The sequence below is a fragment of the Toxotes jaculatrix genome, chromosome 9 (genome assembly GCF_017976425.1).
Source record: "Toxotes jaculatrix isolate fToxJac2 chromosome 9, fToxJac2.pri, whole genome shotgun sequence".
Taxonomy (NCBI): domain Eukaryota; kingdom Metazoa; phylum Chordata; class Actinopteri; family Toxotidae; genus Toxotes; species Toxotes jaculatrix.
The window spans coordinates 21046446-21065927 of NC_054402.1; the positions used below are offsets into that span (position 1 = coordinate 21046446).

General features: G+C 42.2%; 1 protein-coding gene across 1 annotated transcript; it reads right to left on the minus strand.

Annotated features, from left to right (window-relative positions):
* Window positions 1–1210: 1210 nt before the first annotated feature.
* On the minus strand, window positions 1211–14205 carry gap43 (growth associated protein 43). Its single transcript, XM_041046691.1, has 3 exons — window positions 13937–14205; window positions 6172–6826; window positions 1211–2460 (listed from the first exon to the last, which is right to left on the minus strand). The coding sequence occupies exons 1-3, from the start codon at window positions 13964–13966 to the stop codon at window positions 2396–2398; spliced, it is 750 nt and encodes a 249-aa protein (XP_040902625.1). The 5' UTR covers window positions 13967–14205; the 3' UTR covers window positions 1211–2395.
* Window positions 14206–19482: the final 5277 nt, after the last annotated feature.

Consider the following 19482-nt stretch of genomic DNA (forward strand, 5'->3'; position numbering starts at 1 on the left):
CTTAAGGAATAGTTTGGAGTAGTGAGAAAAAGAAATATGCTTATTGGCATTTTTGCTGGGACATCAATAACACCCTCACATATCAAGCAACAGCCACCAGGTTGTGCCTCACAGATTAGAAACACGGAGAAACAGCCTACTGACTCTCTCCAAAGGTAACAAATTCTGCCTACCAGTACCTCAGAAGCTCACTAAATAACACATTATTTCTCAAAAACTGAAAATTTTTTCCCAGGACAATCACCAACACGTTTGGCCATTCTTCAGAAATGTTCTTCCATCGCTGGGAATATTGGTTGTGCTACTGGTTGTGCTACTTCCTCATCTTGAGGTTCGGTCAGGAAATACTTCAATACTCAACCTCCCATCCACCTCACTGTGAAATTACAAATATTTATTTTTTTTGTGCAGATTAAACAAATTTGTACAAGTGATATGTTCCATCGGAACTGCTTACCAAACCCCTCTCAGTCCCCTCTCCCCACACCTGACACTGAGGTCTGTGACCATTTCTGTAACTTTTTTAAACCAACAATCTGATTGGCCATTTGTATAGAGGTGAGAAAAGAGCAAAAGACTGAACTTCTCTCTCTAGCCCTCTTTTTTTCATTTGTTACACAAGTATTTATGACACTTTTCATGTGTACAACTGAGTGCAACACTATGAATGTATGCCTGGAGATACTGTTATAAAACATGGTCGTCATCCCTGTTTTTAAACAATCTCTCCCCCTCTCTATGACAGCTAGCTTTTGACTCTGCCTTTGAGAGTGGCCATTCAGATCAGTATAGACACTTGTTTTTATTGTCGGACAGCGTGTCCTACTAGTTTAGTTCTGACAGACCTTAAAACAGTACACTACAGTTTTAGAAGTGAATTTTGTAAACTTTGGACAGTGCCATGCTAGCTTTTTCACCCTGTTTACAGCCTATATCTTATGTGTATAACATAATATGTAACTATAAAATGTCAAACTTTTTTTTTAAATCAGTCTCACCCCCAAACATAACCTACCCTCGGAGATAATGACACTTTTTTTTTCAAAGATTAAAAGGCATTTTTAGCTGACAAGTTATCCCGTCCAACAAGAGTCCTCCAGTCCAGAACTAAAGTGCGGACATTGCATTCATGTTATATGCACTCTGGTCACACTGGAATGAGAAATCTTAACACAGCTTTAAACAAACTCCACAGTTTGTGATGGTAATTGGCACATTTGCTTTATTTTGAAAACAGACATTGAAACCATTTTTATTTTTTCATTTTTTTTTCTCACAAGTTTGAACTCCTTGATAAGGTTGAAACTGGACATTGCACTCACTGGAACATAGGAAAAGTAGTTTTTGTTTGCTCATTTGTTTGATTTTTCTTTTTACTTTTTTTTCGTAACATCAGTGCAAGAGTATTTTTCCAATTCATATAAACTGTCATAACAACACCAAAGACATCAAAAAGAAGCCGCCACACCTCTTAAGTTTTTGTGACTGCGAAAAAGTTCCTCTCAGAGGGAGAGTTCCCATCATGCATCTGGTTCGATGGTTCATGCTACTGTTCTCAGGTTTGGTTTGCAGAACACAAATCGTCAGTTACATCAATACTATAGCTGATTTCTATAGTTTATTATATGATCATGTCATTCAAATGGCAACAGGTCCTTTACTGGGAATGTGAGTAAACAGAGAGTTTGTAAAAGGGGTGTAAACCAAGCTTGAATGACTCAAGCAGAATAGAGAGAGAGTGATAGTCTTGTCCTATATGTGGTTTTTGGATTCAGGATAAAGCTGCCCAACTGGAAATGTCACACATTTAATTATACATTCTATTTTCCATCCAATGTGTCAGTACATTATCTCTTTTGCTGTGTTCTCAGGACACTTGTGCCGTGTCGAAAACTAGACTTGCATTTTAAAACCAGTTTGTTTTTGTGCGTGCATTTGCAGAACGGATTTTATTTGCAAAATGTGTCAAAGAAAGTGCATTGCAATGCAAATAAAATATGGTGCATTGGCAATGCATTTTAAATGTGTAAATATCCAGTTGGGAGCATTCATTCTACCATTATTTCACTTACATTAAATAGTGAAGATGTACCAAATCAAATCCCCCTCCCATCAACGGCATCATCATCATCATCAAGGTAACAATCATTTTTCATAATCATCAACAACATCAACATCATCATCATCACCACTTCCTCATAGTATTAGCTTGAGCCAAAAAACTTCACGCTGGAAACTCCCCCAACATGAGAAAATCATTGCCACACAAAAAATGACAAACAAATAGAAACAAACTGCCTTCACATTGGGAAGGCAAAGAGCAACCTTTTTAGATTTTTGTTTTTGTGTTATTCTTCATACTTTTAATTCTGCTTTCTTTAGGTTAGACTTTGCCTTAGTCATCCTTGGACTCGGTGGCCTCCGCCACTGCATCTGCCGGGGTGGCCTCCTCTGCGGCATCTGTGTGGAGGGAGGGAATCGGGTGGAGAAGGGTAGAGAGAGAAAAAAGGCAAAGCGAGAGGAGGAAAATGACATGTAAGGTTGAAAAGAAGGAGGGCATGATAGATAAAAGGTGGGTTGGAGAGATGAAGAGAAAAAAATTAGCCAGTGTAGAGGAGGTTTTACAATGTGAGGCTGGAATAATGAAGCTTTATCTGGGTCTTCTGAGATACCGAGCATCAAAGATTTTACATATCAGCTGCTACGAGATGTTTTAAACATTTCCTCACAAGTTTCTCTGTAAAAAAAAATAGAAGGAACTATGTAATTCCATATTGTTTACAAGATTTCACATCTACTTAAACTGAGAGTATGTTAGTCAGAAGATGCAACCTAATGTCTGAAAACCCACATTGGCTGTGTAAATAATAAAGGAAGAGAGTGCTCCTAATGGACCCGTGAAGCATGTTAACTGACATCACAACTCTAACAGCAGCATCTCTGCCTGTCACATCTGATACTGTGTGATGCCCACAGTCTACTGCACTGTAATAGCATCCTGTGGTGACTTACTAAGAGGTGAATACTGCTGAATAACAACCCATTATACATCACTAAGCTATTACTAATAGGGTTTGTTGAACATTGCTCTGATTCTTCGCATTTTTCTGTTCTTTTTAAATCTTGTGCTGTACGCTATTTTGCTGACAAGAAATTTTTATTTTTATTTCTATCTATTATCTATAATTAAAAAAAATAATAAAAAAATATGTAGTCATATCTGGAGAAGACATCATCATAGAGTATATGGGTTACAGTGATTTTTGGGATCTTTATTGTTCCTGACCAAGCCTCATTCAAATACCCTAACAGCGGTGAAGTCATACCCCGGTGAGCTCATACTCTTTTAATAGAAAGAGGAGACATCAAAGAATGACATCATTGCATTAGAGATTGGGGTGATGGAGTGCATGTGTGTGGGCGTGTGTGTGTATGTGTGAGTGTGTGTGAAGGCGAGGCAGACAGAAGAAGACAGAGAAGAGGGGCGCTCATGTCAGTGTAAGTGCTTGTATTAGTGTGTGTGCAAGTGTGTGTCTGTGTATGTGTGTGTGACTCAAGACAGCATGAGTCAGAGCAGATCTTCCAGGTAAGCGGTAATTAGCTTGTTAGCTAGTATGACAGACTTCAAAATGTCCTTCTCTGCAGTCACTGAACTGTGTGATGCCAATACCATTTCCCCCAATTTACAGTGCCTAAGCCTGTCATTTGTGGTTTTCTGACATAAGTGCCACCTCAGTTATCTACACCAGAGATATTACTGACAAAAATGCTGGTTTAGTTTTGCTGATGCATGTGTAAAGAGAACTGGCGACAGGAAAACAAACCCCCACACTCTGGTGATCTTTCTTGTGGTTTGTCAATTCTGCCCACTGATCTCTTAAGTTTTCAGTAAACAATGTTAATGAGAACACGACACATAGATTACTGTAGAACTTTAAATGCAAATAGAAAGTAAGAAGAACTGAGGTATAGGAAAACACTAGACCTGGCATGAATCATCACTGGATCAGTATTTTTTATGTACGTATTCTACTTTTTTCCCAACTACCATTTGCATTTGTAATTTAGTTTTGTAAAATATAGGTGTGTTGTCTCATTTCAAACTTTCTCATCATAAAGGAGATGGAGAGCTGCAAGGCTCTGTCCTGGGGTCTCTACTTTTCAGTTTTTGTATGTTACCTCCAGGGGTGGTCATCTGTAAGCTGTGAAGCAGATGACTCCCAACTTTATATAGCTGTTCATCTAATGACCAGAGCCTGTTTGCTCCCTTGAGAACTGCATCTCTGACTTCAATTGATTTTAATGTAACTTTCTTGCTGCACATGGCTTCCAATAGAGACACAGAGAACCTTGTACATGCTTTTTTTACAAGTAAATTAGAAGCAGTCTGCACTGCATTGTTCATGTTTTCCAAAAAAAGTCAACAAATTAGTTACAGCTCATATGGAACACAGCAGCTAGAGTTTTAACTGATACAAAAACCTTGTATGTGTATGTATTTAAGGACCCTGATTAGATTGTATGATAAGATGCAAAGAAATATCCCTGACAGAGCCCTAAGATCAAGGCAAGAAGGGTGAAGCATTTTTTGGGTTTAATATTTTACTAATGTCATATTTAGGAGTTTATTTTAATATTTAAACTGTTGCTTAAATTGCTCGTATGTTTTATTTTGTGGGAATAGGCAGTGCTATGTCATCATGCTATGACAGTTACCAACTTGGTCAGACGTAACTAAGTGATGCCAGTAATTCAGACTGTCCTTGGTGGAGAATCTGGATCAGACCCATGCTACCTCATAAATTATTCAGTCAGATCAGAGTACCTGGGGTCCTTGTGCATGTAACACAGCCTGTGCGCTGACAAACGTTGACCAAGTGACTTAGTTATAAATATTAATTTGCTCTCTGAGTCAGTTCAATTGGTAAAGCAGATTGTGGCCAGCAGTGGATTCTTAATTAGCAGCTCTTTGTCAAGTCGTGTTTGTTTGCGACAGACTTCCCCAGTGTGGATCGTGACCAGTAGGGATCATTAATCATTCATTTAAATCAGAGCACCTGTTATCCTTGCTCTGTTCCATGCAGGCCAGCTATCCCATCGAGGTGGTAACTATGACAACAGGGAGAGAGTGCTGCCTAGGTGACCTAGTTTTCATGTAGTTCTCCAGTTGGTGTGTGTGTGTGTGTTCCCCTCTTCACACCCCCACCTACTCCAGACTGAGCATGCTCCATTAACTACCTGTCTGACCCAGTCTGAGAGTCCTTGGACCAGAAATATGAGTTCATGTCAAGTGTATGTTGTAGAAGAGCATTATATCAGCATTGTAATATGATTTCACAGCCTTCCAATTCCTTCTCAGGTACACATCAATACATCAGTACACATAATTGGACATCAAACGGTGGTTTGCTTTTTTATCCCTTAGCTGGTGTTAGAGGTCCAGACAGCAAGGATGTTATCAGTGTTTTGACTTGATGTTATGTGTTTTCTTTCAAATAAACAACTGTAGCAGCTAGTTTAGTATATTAGCCCTGGTATCATGAAAATCTTATGAAACCATCTGAGATGTTCATGAACCTTTATGACTCACAAAAACAATGATTTCTCATTGAGCAAACAATACAACCTCACCCCTTCATAATAAGTTTGATATGTGACTAGCCCATTGTGGAACATCATTTCAGACCAAAGCTAACCCTGCTTTTCAAACCCAATCTCCACACCTCATCAGTATGGAGTTCCCATCTTGCAGAATCTGAGATACAAGTCTGTCTAATCTAATATTGAGCTATGTCTCTGTGTTAACCAGTGAACAGTGGAGCACTGCCAAAGATCTTTAAATCCCAAAGACTCAGCAAGCAGTTATTTCCTGTGGTGCCTGCCAAGCAGGCTATGGGAAAGCTTACCTATTCATCTTTATTAGACTTTTACAGTACATAAATTGCTTCTTGATTGGTGAGAGTGTCTGGAATTATTTTTGTCTCTGAATTCAGTGCCCTTGCAAACATGTGCACATTTAAGTGTTTGGTTCACACCTCCTGAGCACCTTCCTGTAGGTTCTCTCCAAATGGGCTTATTTCATTTGGCATGTGCTTGCCTACATGAAATGATTTTTTTAATGAAGCCTACTCCAATGAATGGAAGTTAGAAGCTTTAGAATAATCTGTATACCTTGTTTATCTTTTGTTTGGTTAGGCTCCTCCTTCTCAGCTGTCGGGCTGACAGCAGCAGGCACGTCGGCTTGTCTGGCCTCCTCCTTTTTCTCTTCACTCTTCTCCTCCTCCTTCTTCTCCTCAGCTGTGGCTGTGGTGGGACTCTTAGCTGCCGCCACTGGGGCCTCCACCTCTTTGGGCTTCTCCTCGGCTTTCTCCTCCGCCTTTGGCTCCTCTTTTTGGGGCTCAGAGGGCGCTGTGGTGGCCGTAGGAGAAGCAGCAGCTGGGGCCGGCGCTACAGGAGACGTTGCTGCGCCTGCAGGAGAGGCAGCAGCAGCAGCTGCTGGAGAATTAGCTGGCTTGTCTGCCACTGGGCTTTTGGCTTGGCTTGTCTCCTCCTCCTTCTTGGCCTCCTCTCCTGCAGCTTCCTCCTCCTTTGCAGGTGCCTCCTCTCCATTTACTTTCTTTGCCTCCTCTCCTCCCTCTGTTGCCTCCTCTGCAGCAACAGGACTGTCTCCCTCCTTCTCTTGCTCTCCATCTTTCATCTTTTTCCGAGTTATGTGTCCACGGAAGCTGGCCTGTATTTTGGTGGCAGCCTTGTGGGCCTTGTCCTCCGGTTTGTTGGTGGTGCCATCCTGTTCAATCTTCTGGTCCGCCTCCTCGTTCTTCTCCACCTGATAGCCAAGAAAAAATACAGCTGGTTAACATTTACTGTAAGCCATAGTGTGGGCTGACTGGAAACCAGCAAAGGAACTGTGGTGGCATGTAGCTTGAGGATCATCCCAAATAATCATGCTGGCATACTTTCATTTGGGCTTAAAATCCAGAAGACAGAAAGAGACAACAGTATGTGCTATGAGAGGGATTTGTTAGTTAACTAATGAACGAATGTATTCATATCCATCACTGGAGAATAACAGATTGGGAAAGTTGGGTTAGGGTTTCAGGACTTTTTCTTTTTAGAATTGAGTAAAAGCGTAGGACTGGATAAGGAACAGAGTTAGGAAAAGGACAGTACACAACGTAAAGTCAAAAGGGGTTCCATGATATTACCTTGGGTTACTGGATCCATAGCTGTCCATCAAATAGTGGGTTGTGCTATGAGTCATATAAATCTAATGAAAAGAAATCAAATCAAATAAAGGAATGAATGATGAGCACTGAAAGTGGCAAACAAAACAAATCAGTTCAAAATGAATAAGCAAACAAATCAAGGTAAAACATTCTCTAGCCAAGGTTGAACTAATCAAAAGATTCAAATGTGCACCTTGAATGAATGTGGATAAGCAACATGAAGCAAACACAAATTGTCAAAGAGCATGCATGCAGTGCAGCATCAGTTAGCTAAATGATAAAGATGTGAAAGCTGCAGAATCTAAATGGTTGTGAGTGTTTTCTGTCCCTCCAGGTATCAAGGCTTTGTCAGGAGACAGTGATTGGTTTGTCAATAGAATGAATGCACAATATTTTATCATTTTATGTGCTGGAAAAGGGAGATTTAGTTCCATTGTAAATCCTGAGAATAACAGATGTGTGTGTGGGTCGATTGTCTGAACATAATGAATTGGATATACTGGGATTTGGGGCACGACAAACGATTCCAGGCATTTATTGCGGTTATTCAATCCAGGCACAAGGCTGATATTGTCCTCTTGATAATGCTGCTGAAAGAGGCTCAGTGAATAATTAAACTTAAATGTAGAACCACTCCATGGCATCCATCAGTGTTCCCTGCATTCCCTGCTTAGGATATCCTCAAAACTGTGAGCAGAAAAACACAAGAGTTCAAAAATTTAGGCTCTTGCTCCAAAAATAATGAGCCAATCTCTATTCTCTAGGTACAGTAGCTTTCTATGGTTCCATCTCTGGCTGCTAGGGAACGAGCTGCCTGCTAGAATCTCCTCAGCATTCACTGCCATACCCCTCTCAACCATCAAAGGTTACCTTGACAACCAGAGTGCTAACTCATCACGGCGCTGTATGCTGGTTGGTGCTATGAAAGACTATATGTCACCCTGATTGGCAGTGCACCTGACCCCTCAGGCCAATAGGAACTCATAAATCAGGTGGAGCAATCAGCATGCCTAAGGAGGGGTTGTGTGTGATGTAGCAGCAGTATATATAGCGGTATGGGGGGGGGGGGGGGGGGGGGCAGTGTGTTAGTGACGGCCTGTGTCACCGAGCAGTAGCATCTTGTTTAAGGTCAGTGAATCGGAGTGGAAACGGTTTTCTAGATGCAACTTGCAAGCTGTATCCGCTGGTCTGTTTCCTGATACCTTCTGTCTCTAATAGTGTCTTTATATTGGATACAAGGTTTGACTTGAACAGCTGCCTGTGTGAGGAGTCACATCTGTGCGACATGATTTAAGAGCCAGAGGCCCTAAACCAACATGTCTTCTTCAGGGTCAGTGTGTCAGTGCAATATTGGAGCAGCGAGGCCAAGGTGCAGCTGTGTTGGTATATTCACCTCCTCCGCTTTTATTCACATGCAGTCTCCTGGGTTCAGGGTGTAAATCCTGCCCCGGGCTTCCTGCAGTTCTTAATATACACCTCCTCCTAAAGCAATTTTGTGCAATGTAATATTAAAAACCATTACAATACTGCTGGCTTTGAAAGGGATGGTAGAATTTTTGGGGGGACTTTACACTTTGCTACTTGAAAATAGTGATTTCTGTTTAAAACCCAAACTAGAGATGTTTACTTAATGATGAACTAGTGAGGAAATAAACTTTAGCAAGTGTCCTGTTGTTTGAACCGAAAGCCAACATGGAAGCAGACAGACCGGCAACACCCTCTGCTCTTAATAATGTGCTGGTCTCCGGTGACTTATTGGGCTTTTATTACCTCTGATCTCATGGGTGCTTACAATTGCCAAAATTTTGACCCAAGCACTTAACTCTAAATAGAATTACTTACTGGCTGCATACAGTGAAGTGAGTCAGACAGACAGAGGAAGAGAAAGCAATGGATGAGGGTGTTTGGGAATATGGGGGTATGACATCATTATTGGAACAGAGGGGATGTCATTTACTTTCGAAATCTGGGTGTGTAGGAGCGCAAATGTAATAAAATACCAGCAGAGTGCCGAGTGATCTCATCAGTGTATGAAGACGAGGAAGAAAGATCACCATCACAGTTTGACCACAATTGTAGCATCATCATTTGAACTATTGATATATCACCCTTCAAAAGTGCTGAGCTGTGATTTTCTGACTGCTGTCATCTGTTTCCTTGTACCATAAGATTCACTACAAGGCTAGTTTGACTTGTCACATCAAACCTGACTGTAATATACATTCACTGGTGATAAATGGCTGAGATAGTGGCTACGGTACATTAAAATCCTCATATTATCAGAAACATTGCTGCAAATCCTTCCTGATTTGCTTCTTAAAGACTCTGACTGTTAATTGAACTCTGGTCACGTACCCTCCTGCAGGCGCTATTCCACTCGGTGTCTGTGCAGCACACATTTTCATTCATAAATACAGCAGCACCTCCCAAAGGTACAGCACACCACAAGGTACACTCCCTTTAAGTCTTCACACTGAGACTCCACGGCCGTTTAAACTCTTCCTTGATTAATTTGCAGTGAGACAACATATTTGCATTATCAGGTTAATCAAATGACTTATTACAATTAGCCCGCAGTGCTTCCTCTTTCAACACAGTCTTTCTGGTTGCCATAGATACACCACGTTAACCACTGAAAACTGTTTTATCATCCAACAAAAAGTGAAATGTTTGCAGATATAATAACGCTTTTCTTGCATGATTGCAAAACAGACAATTACGCAATTCTCCTGCAATTACAATAGCTACGTTATAATGTAGCAACATTAAATACTTGCTGTAGGACACACTGACACTATTACATATGTAGGTGTCAAATAATGACTGCCGTCTTCATGTTCAGAATCTAAATGTGCATTAGCTCAGAGGTTAATTTATCTAAATACAAGAGTGCCATTCACCAGAGGACAAACCCCTCTGTCTGTCTTGTCTTTTAAGGTAATAAATGGCTGTGCTAAAATGTGTTTAGTACATTATCTGACGCCTGGATGTGTCTATTATAGCTTTTCCTATCAGCTGCAGTCTGTGCTCTTTCCCTGTCTCTGTCCTTGGGTGGGCACCGGCTGTCGTGAGAACCACACCCCAGAGTCAATGGCTTTACCGACAGATCCATAACCACACACACACACATACACACACACCATCCCCCAATTGTGACACACAGTAACAATCCACCACCTTCCCACTGCCTCATTGCCAGTGCCATTAGGGACTTGTTTCAGGAGGGCGGGAGGAGGGGAAGGGAGGACAAACGGGGGAAGACATGGTGCTGGTTGAATTACCACATCTCACACTAATGCACACACCAGGCATGCGTATAATCATGTTTTTTTTTTTTAAGAATTCGTATCTATTCAAGAGGGACACTCCCTTTTCACCTCCCCGCTCCACCCAGCCTTAGATCAAATGCCGCTAGCAAGAAGGGGGAAAAATATTAGAGGAGGTATTTGCATTTATAATGGTGGAATTACAGAACATTGCTTTGCAAAGCTCCTTTTATCATATACCCAACAGGTGCAGCTGCTGAATTTCTTTTGTGTAAGTGACTTTAATGAGTAATTAATGAAGATACTGTAAGCGTATTATATATATATATATATATATATATATATATATATATATATATATATATATATACAGTGTATGGTTTTATTTAAATAAATTAATAAATTAAATTAAATTAAATTAAGAACTCCTGCCATAGCACCACAGTTCCCAGTCAGGCAGAGAGATAATATTAGCCACCCCGCTGGTGGCACACACACTTCCTGCAACGACACCTCTCTCCAGAAAATCCCAGCATGATTTCAATGGCTGTCTGCGTTTCTGCAGGAACCATCCAGACACCGAGGACTGGCTGCTGTCTGCAACTGCTGAATATCTTCTTTCTCTTTCTGCCGTCTTTCACTCTCTTTCTCACTGAGCAAACTGCTACCCACTCATTCTCCCTCTATTTCTCTCTCTCTCTCTCTCTCTCTCTCTCTCTCTCTCTCTCTCTCTCTCTCTCACACACACACACACATACAGACACAGCGGAGCACCACACCCTTTTAGCCAGCTATCTCCTGCAGATGAGGAGAAGGGGGCTCAGGTGGTGACTGCCACAGCCCCCGCTCGCCATCTCCCTCTGTCTTTCTCTCTGCCCATTGACAGTGAATTGATGAGCGATGTTAAAGGATGCACTGTTTTCTTTTACGACAGCCCGGGAAAAGATGCTCCGCAGCAGCTAATAAGTGGCCATATGCCAGCGTCGTTACATCCTCTGGAGCAGCCTTTAATTCAATTACACCGGCTTTCTGCCTGAACAAAGGCTCCGCAATCGCCACTGATCTCATAGGGGCCTGGGATGAGGACGGAGAGAGGGGCTGGAGGAAAGAGGCTGGGGTTGGACATGGTGCTTAGGAAGGTGGGGGCGGTTGGCTGAAGTAGGAACTGAAAATGTGGGCTGTGGCCAATGCTTTGGCTGAAGCCAGGCTCTGAGGAAAGGTCTTTGAGTGCATGAGAAGCCACAGTATGAGAGGAGACACCTGTCTTTAAGGTAGCAGTCTGGGTCTTTATTTTGAAGTTTGGTCTGGAAGGATTTAGGCTAAATCTGAACATAGGTATGGCCCTGGTGCGAGGAGGAGAATAAGGAATTGAGGTGGGGCGGAGCAAGAGACACTTTGACAATTAGAAGAGGGTGGGATTTGATTAAGTCCTGGTATACGGTAAAAATGGGAGCTTTGAGTAGGCCTGCTGATGTGGAAAGACCCGAATTTGAGAAAAACGTGGACTTAAGATGGACCTGGACTTAAGAACTTGATCCTAGATCTTTCCCCAAACTCTGAGGCAAGGACCAGCAGCATGTTCTGTGGTTGAGTTTTGCTCTGAATTTGAATAAAAATAAATCTAAAGCTAGAGACTGGCTACTGAGGAGACTTTAAGTGCTAACAGCCACTCCAATAGTGAAGATGTTGCAACAGCACTTAACACTCCACAATGGCAGCTCCCACAGCAGTATTGCCATGTTTCAAAGCAGAAACCATGCTCTTTGCTCATCCATGCATGAAGGCCCACACACTGTCTGTCTGGATTAATTTATGCCACTGCTCATGAAAAGCAGGAGCAGGAGGATAAGTGCTTGTAGGTCGGGTGGATATTTTTCCCTGTGGTGAGGTGCACACGCTCGAGGCAGCGACAGTGTTCTGTGGGAAAAGCCGGTGCCTCACCCACATGGCTGCAGTATGCAGCGCGCCGGCATCTGTTTCTTCACATTTCCTCTAATATTCCTCACCTTCGCGCCTGCTCAACTCCTCCAGCCACCATCCCTCACTCTGTCACCAGTGCATTTCTTGCCAGTTGTAGCCACCATCCAGTTTCATTCCCTCTGTGCCCTTTTTGCTTTGCTGTATGCCTGCCTCTTTCTACCTTCCCCCATACCTTGCAACGTCCCTCCCTGCCTTCCTTTTTTTTTTCACCTGTTTCTGTGCCCACCAGGTTCCCTTCACTGTCTACCTCACTCTGGCATCTTCCCCCCACCAGCCACACTCCACCCTGCCGCTCGTTCTCTCTTGCCTCCCTCTCTGCATCATGCTCTTCTTGCATGTCTTTCAACTGGCAAGCCTTGCTTCCTTTCTCTCCCTCTCTCCTCCCTGCCAGAGCTGATATGACTCATACAGGCTGACATTTAAGAAGCAATCAAGTGCCATCAGAATCCAGTGTGTTATGAGTCCGATAAAATCACAATTATTTTGAGATAGTAGCAGGAACACAGCCCTGATCACACACAAAACTACCATGATAGGTGCTGAAATACAACAGAGTGAAGCACACTCTCCACCACTGTCCAGACCCACCCACTTCCATGCAACACCTTCTCTTTTTTTTTTTTTTTTTTATATTATTCTCTGCCACTGAGAATAGCCACGGGTTATTCTAAACTACCCAACACCACCCTTTCACACCCTTTAAATGAGTGCACACTTCATAGTACCCTCCATTGACAGCATCCACTTATAAAGCTGGAGGGCTATGATAATCCATTTAGACTCATTTATTCCCATTGTATTCCCCCGAGGCCACTGACATGATGGTGCCGCTCACTCAATCCGTACCCCACCCTTTTTTTCTCCTCACTGTGGAAATTTACTTTCTTGTGTCACCCATTTCTGCTCAAGATAACTGAAGTACAGAAGATACCAACACTCCCATTTAAGGCATTAATTAGAAACACATAGGTCGCCCTAATTAATCTGAAGTATCATTAACAATGGTAGATTAGGCAGAGTTGAGTAGAGCTCCTGAATAAATGAGGGAGTATTCCAGCTTTAAGAGCAGAGACAAGACAACATCTATCAAGTGCTTTTCAATAATCTTTCACTTTTTTTTTTCCAAGTGCTTGATCAATAGGAGGGAATGCCCAGTTGCCCAAGATCGAGTTACAGCCTTGTGCCTCTCTGCAAGTACAGTGTGAGGTCTGAGAGGCATTGTGGCAGCATCCATTCATGCAGGATAATCACATTAACTAGGCGTGTCTGGGCTCTGTGGATAGACTTCTGTAAAGACAAGCCGGGCCCCGAGTCAAAGGAAATTACACCAACGTTTTCTCTAATCTCCCCTCCAGCATCCTGGTCTGACTACAACCAACAGTCTCAAACTTCAGAGTTGAGATGCAGCATTTTATCTTAAGAAAAGAGTGGAAATTATTGACAAAGCAAATCAGAGCAGTTTACCGGTTTGGTTCTTCTTATGCAGCACAGCATAGTTGTAGTTGTAGTATCCTCCCTTTTTTCTTCTCTGCTTCTTTCTTCCCTTTTTTCTCCCTTTCACTTCTTCTCTCTCACCCTCTCTCTCTCTCTCGCGCTTTCGTGCACACACACACTCTCTCTCGCTCTCTCTCTCTCTCTTTCTCTCTGGCTGTATCAACAGCTAAGCCGCTCAGTGCATTTACTCATCCCAGTTTGCACACACGCTCTTCAGTCGGTCTGCCTGGACGCACCTCTCTCTCTCCCTCTCTCTCTCCTACTCGCTGCCTGACAATGACTACAAGCCCACCCTTTAAACCCCTCCCTTCCCCTCACTCCCTCCATCCCTCTCTCCTCCCCTCTTCCGTTCACACTATCCCCTCCTTCTCCTCCTCCTCCTCCTCCTCTTCTCGCTCATAGTGATGAACCCCCCCACCTCTTTTAGATCAGCACTCCTCTCTTCTACATCTTCTCACCCTCCTCCTCCTCTCTTTCAGCCTGGCTCCAGCAAAAGCTGCGGCCCCACCCTAAAAAGGCTCTCCCTTGATAACTGACTGGATACCTCAAATTTTTGCCCTGATAGATTTTTTCTCTTTTTTTTATTGTGCTTTATTTTTGTTTCCCTCCACAGCACCACTACCCCTCTGTTTTATCCCCTCCCCTTCCACACACATAAGGAGGTGTCTTTTTTTAAAGACGAGGCTCCCACAAATGGAAGTCGCCTCCTCTGATTGCTCAGGCTCCCTCTCAGACTGTGTGTTACAGACTCTCTGGATCTCAGATCAGTGTTATGAGCCTGTGAGCTCCGTGTCCAAATTGCCGCGGCGATGCCGAAAGCATGTTTTCTGGCACAGCCAGGAGCAGCTCTTGCCAGGAGAGATGTGTGAAAGAGAGCAGTGATGATCGCTATGCGCATGCATTGTGCATGCACGTACGCGCACACACACTCTGTGCTCTTAGGACACGTCACCCGCACCACCAACCCACCCACCCCCCATACCCAGCGCTCTCTGTTCTCATGGAAACACCAGCAGATAGACTAGAAGAGCAGAGGAGGAGGAGGAGTGTGTGAGAGTGAGAGAGTGAGATAGAGAAAGAGAGAGAGATGGAGGGAGAGGAAGGAATGAAGGTAGGAGGAGGAAGAAAGAGGGCTGGGTGTGGCAGACAGGCAGGCAAGGCAAACTGCTTCTCTTTCTCTCTTTCTCTCTTCCTCCCCCTTTTTTCTCCCCCTGTGCCCACAGTCTAGTTTAATGGGCAGGCACAACACATGCATTATCCCCACAACTGCATTTATAACCATTACCGTACAGTGAGGCAGGCAGGCGCATGCTCATGCAAACACCCACACTCTGTATTTGTCTTTCACAATGCACACACACACACACACACACACTGTGGTGTCAGAAGAGTCCGCACCCCCGCTCTGACACCTGCGAGCACCAGCAGATGCTACAGACACAATGGGGATGAAAGGGAGGGATGGAGAGAACAGGAGGATAGGCAGAGATGGAGGGAGGGATGGATGAATGGGGGGAGAGGAAAAGGAAGAGTCCTCAGGGGTTGTGCTCTGCTATTCTTCTCTTTTACAGGATTATTCCACATCCAGTTCACTGAGGGGAAATCATTAACCTGCTCCGCTGAGCCACAGCCTTCCCGGTGGTCGCTGCTTCCAAAAAGGCAAAATCTGGCAGCATTATCTGGCTGCACTACATCATCTCCATGTGTCATCATGGTCTAAAGCAGACCGCATGACACAGACGCTGTAATGATGCAGGGTTCTGCTGAGTGTGCATAATGTTTCTCAGCACTGACCTGCTTTAATTTTATACAGCCATGCACAATCATACCGAGCCTGCTGCCAGTTCGCTGTCCCCTACTGGGACACTCTACTGGAATAACTCTTGTGGAATAACTTTTTTTGTGCCAAAGAACTATGTGAGTGGAATTATAGTGAATCATATTATGATCTTCACTAGTCACCAGAATAGAGATGAAATTATTTGTCAACAAAACTTAATTAATTTACAATTTATTTAGAACATTTTCATGGGTTAGTGATTTAGGTCTTTTTTTTTTAGAAAACACATTAATGAAAACAGTTGTTGGCAGCAGCACGAGAGGTCAACCCAAATGTACAGCTGTAAACCGATGAGAGATTTTGGACTAGCACATTAGACAGCACCATAATTAAAACACAAAATACCTTATTCCCCAGTAAAGTTTGAGGCACTTGGAGAATTTATGACAGGGAGTGATGAATTTTCTGGTCACTCATGGTGGATCACTGACTTACTAAAACACTGACTGTGTCCATCTGTGTATCCAAAGGCATTTGTAAAGTTTCAACAAATGCTATTTGCTACACATTGACAAAAAGGTTTTCAGCATTTAGACATCAAGTGGCAAATCACTTCAGATCAAATCCCCACAATGGAAACACTGCAATCAATCCTTCAAGAGAGATATTTAAAAAAAAAAGCAGGTCAGCCTGCACCAGACTACAAACTGACCCAGCCTAAAGTAGCCGCTCCTTGTCTTTATGTCTTAATATGCTAATCTATGTCCAGTCATTTGATTGGCCTGTTAAGCAGCTGAATCTGCTGCTGTACAGGCCACAGAGATCAATAATGTCACACTGTCCTGCCAGTATTGAGAAACAGTCAAGGTACGCTCTGGCATCCCTTCACCGTGGGTTGCTGGCACTTACTGTGATTACAAAGTCGTTTTTTGTGATTACACTGTGGTTTATTATTAAAAATGAAGCCACAGAAATGGGACACCCAGTTTACAACGTGTTATCACTTTTCCATTTCAATTCTACCCGCAAGACTTTGTCACATCATCATCTAATGACGGGTTATTTTGTTTCTCAGTCTATTTGAACGTGCTTCCTTTTTGAGCGCAGTATTAGTTGTCCTACTTTTTGTGAACTATTTATATTTCAGTAAAGCCTAATGTAAGTGTTGCACATGAAGTGTGGCAACTGTGCGACAAAACCTTGGAGAATGAAGGTATGGTACATTAATGTTTATTCTCTGCAGTTCACATTACTCATGTCGCTCTTCACTTTGAAGCTGAACACCTTTAAAAATCAGACGTCTATTTTCACATGAAATTCTTCACTAGTTCACCTTTGAATGCATTCATGTGCAGTTTGCTGCATTGTACATCAACATGCAGTCTGTCCTTTCAGGCTGCTGGTGATGAAGCTCCTCATTTGCACTCCGAAAGGTCACTGTATCTGTGAAAGACAATGAGATTCACTTGCAGTCAACCAACTCCAAGTTACACCGGAATATTAAGGTAAAAAACAGTTCCATCAAATTTACCGTAACCATTGTAATCAGTTAACTGACCTGTATGAGGATGCAGATGTAATGGTAACACAAACTCAGGCAGTACAAATGAAACATCAACACGTTCTTTAGGGTGTGTATCTAATAGAGAACTGTGGGAAGGACCTGATTACATTGTCAGACAGAGATTATCATGTTACAGCAATGAATGGAAAGGAAACAGTTACCACAAGTGACCTTTTATACACTAAACATTATTATTACCTGCAGAGTGACCTGCATTCATGTCTTTTTTTATGCTAGGTGATACATTACGGGCATTATTACAGCTAAACACCAATAATACCTGTGGAGGGAAAAAAAAAAGAAACGAAATGAAGCGAAAGTGGAAGTTGCCAAAATGTCACGTATAAGAAAGTGATTCACTGTGGAGCAGATTTTATTGAGCTTCATTGGAGAGGAACCAAAGCTGGCAATCAAAGAGAATATGAATTTGATAAGACCAAATGTCAAAAGGAGGCATTACAATGAAGCCTCTGCTAAAATGTCTGTGCCTCACAGGATAAATATTGCAATGAAACCATTAGTTGAGTGTAAAAGAAAAAGATATAATAGCATAACTCTACCTGTTAGATACTGTATTTGCATACCAATTTTTAGAAAATGTCTCCATCATAAATTTTCTCCCTGACAGTGTAAATGCAACCATAAAAATAACTGTTGTTTGTTAAATGTTCTTAAAACTCATCATTTTTTTACGTAATATCAGATCTTTCAATGTGAAACTCTGAAAAGTAGAAATAGTTTCTAAGTCTTGAGGATGCAAAAATCAGATTTGTCTTTGCTCCTGAATAACAGATTGCAGCTTGGATGGCTAATTGATGGAGCAATAACATCAACACCAGAGGCTGCCTAGAGCAGCTTCTCTCTACATTTTATGCTGTAGTAAACTGAGGAGCCACATCAGCTCGCTTCACTCAACTGTCAGTCTTCACAGGGCTAAACAGAGTCTAAATTCGGCTGTGGTATAGCCAGAAGTTAATGTAGACAGGTTTTCTGCTTATGACAAGTCAAATCCTTAATGCTCACACTTCTGTCAGATTTTTTTTTTCCAAAACATTCAGGTTTTGTGTAGCATATAAAATTCCCAGGGGAAAAAAGGGTGCACCCAAACTCTATCCAAAAACAGAAGACTGAGCTTTAAATTATGCTGAAATATGGAACTGGTCGACTGGTCATGAACACAGCAGCTCAGAATCCATCACTTGAAATAGCAAGAATAATCTTAATTGAAGTCATCAATCTTATTTGTACCTTTGTTCTTATTTTACTGTCAAACTTTACTTTTAGTGAAATATAGACGCAATATTCTACTGTAGCTAAGCCAATGTGTCCATTAGACTCTTATGTGCAGCGTTCCTCTCAAAAACCTCCAGGCCACTGGACCAGTACAGATTCTTCCATCTTATTCTGTAGGTATTGTGTGCTTCATCAGTGCTGAATGCTTTGGAAAAGACAAACCTGATGGGCAATGTGAGCATCAATTATTAGACTTCCTGTCTGCTCTACATTCTCTCTAGACTTAATACATTTAACTGAAATTCAACCGAAGCAGATGCATTGTGCCAGTGCGCTCTTGTCATTTGAGAAGGATTTCATACACAGCTCATATCCATCTGCAGCTAAAATGACAAGTAATATAAACTGTCAGATGCATTTTACTTTGAATTCCTATTTTTACCTCCACCAAGGAGTTTACATTTTCACCTTTGGTTTGTTTACTCGCACATTTGCAGGAGAACACAAACAAGTAGTGAACTGATTTGGAAAAACACATAAAATTTTGTGGAATATCTGAATCACTTACTATGAGTTTTAAGTTTTTTTTCTCTTGAGTCTGGTGTATTTTGTTTGGCTTTGGCCGTGGCTTAGGTCTGCACTCTCTGCATGCCCCTGTAGTTTTCTTCTGGGATCAAGTGAGCAAGTATATAGTACAATGTTCTATGAAGCACAAATTGAAATTTACCTTAGTATTACTCATGAGTAATAATGTTAAATTTGGCTCTGTACGTACAAAGTTCACAGACATTTAGTTTGGCCATAGCCAACTTTTATTGCTCACTGGCTCCTCACTTCCCTCACAGGCTCTCTCTCTCTGTATATGTGAAACAGATGTGACTCAGAGAATGGGAATCAAAGGTTTTCCCACCAGTCTCACTAAAATAAAAGTGGACCAGG

Coding starts and splice junctions, on each gene's coding strand:
- gap43 (XM_041046691.1), bottom strand. CDS start 13,966: ATGCTGTGCTGCATAAGAAGAACCAAACCG. Junction 6,827..13,936: donor GCATAAGAAGAACCAAACCG/GTAAACTGCTCT, acceptor CTTGGCTATCAG/GTGGAGAAGAACGAGGAGGC. Junction 2,461..6,171: donor CCAAACAAAAGATAAACAAG/GTATACAGATTA, acceptor CCCTCCACACAG/ATGCCGCAGAGGAGGCCACC.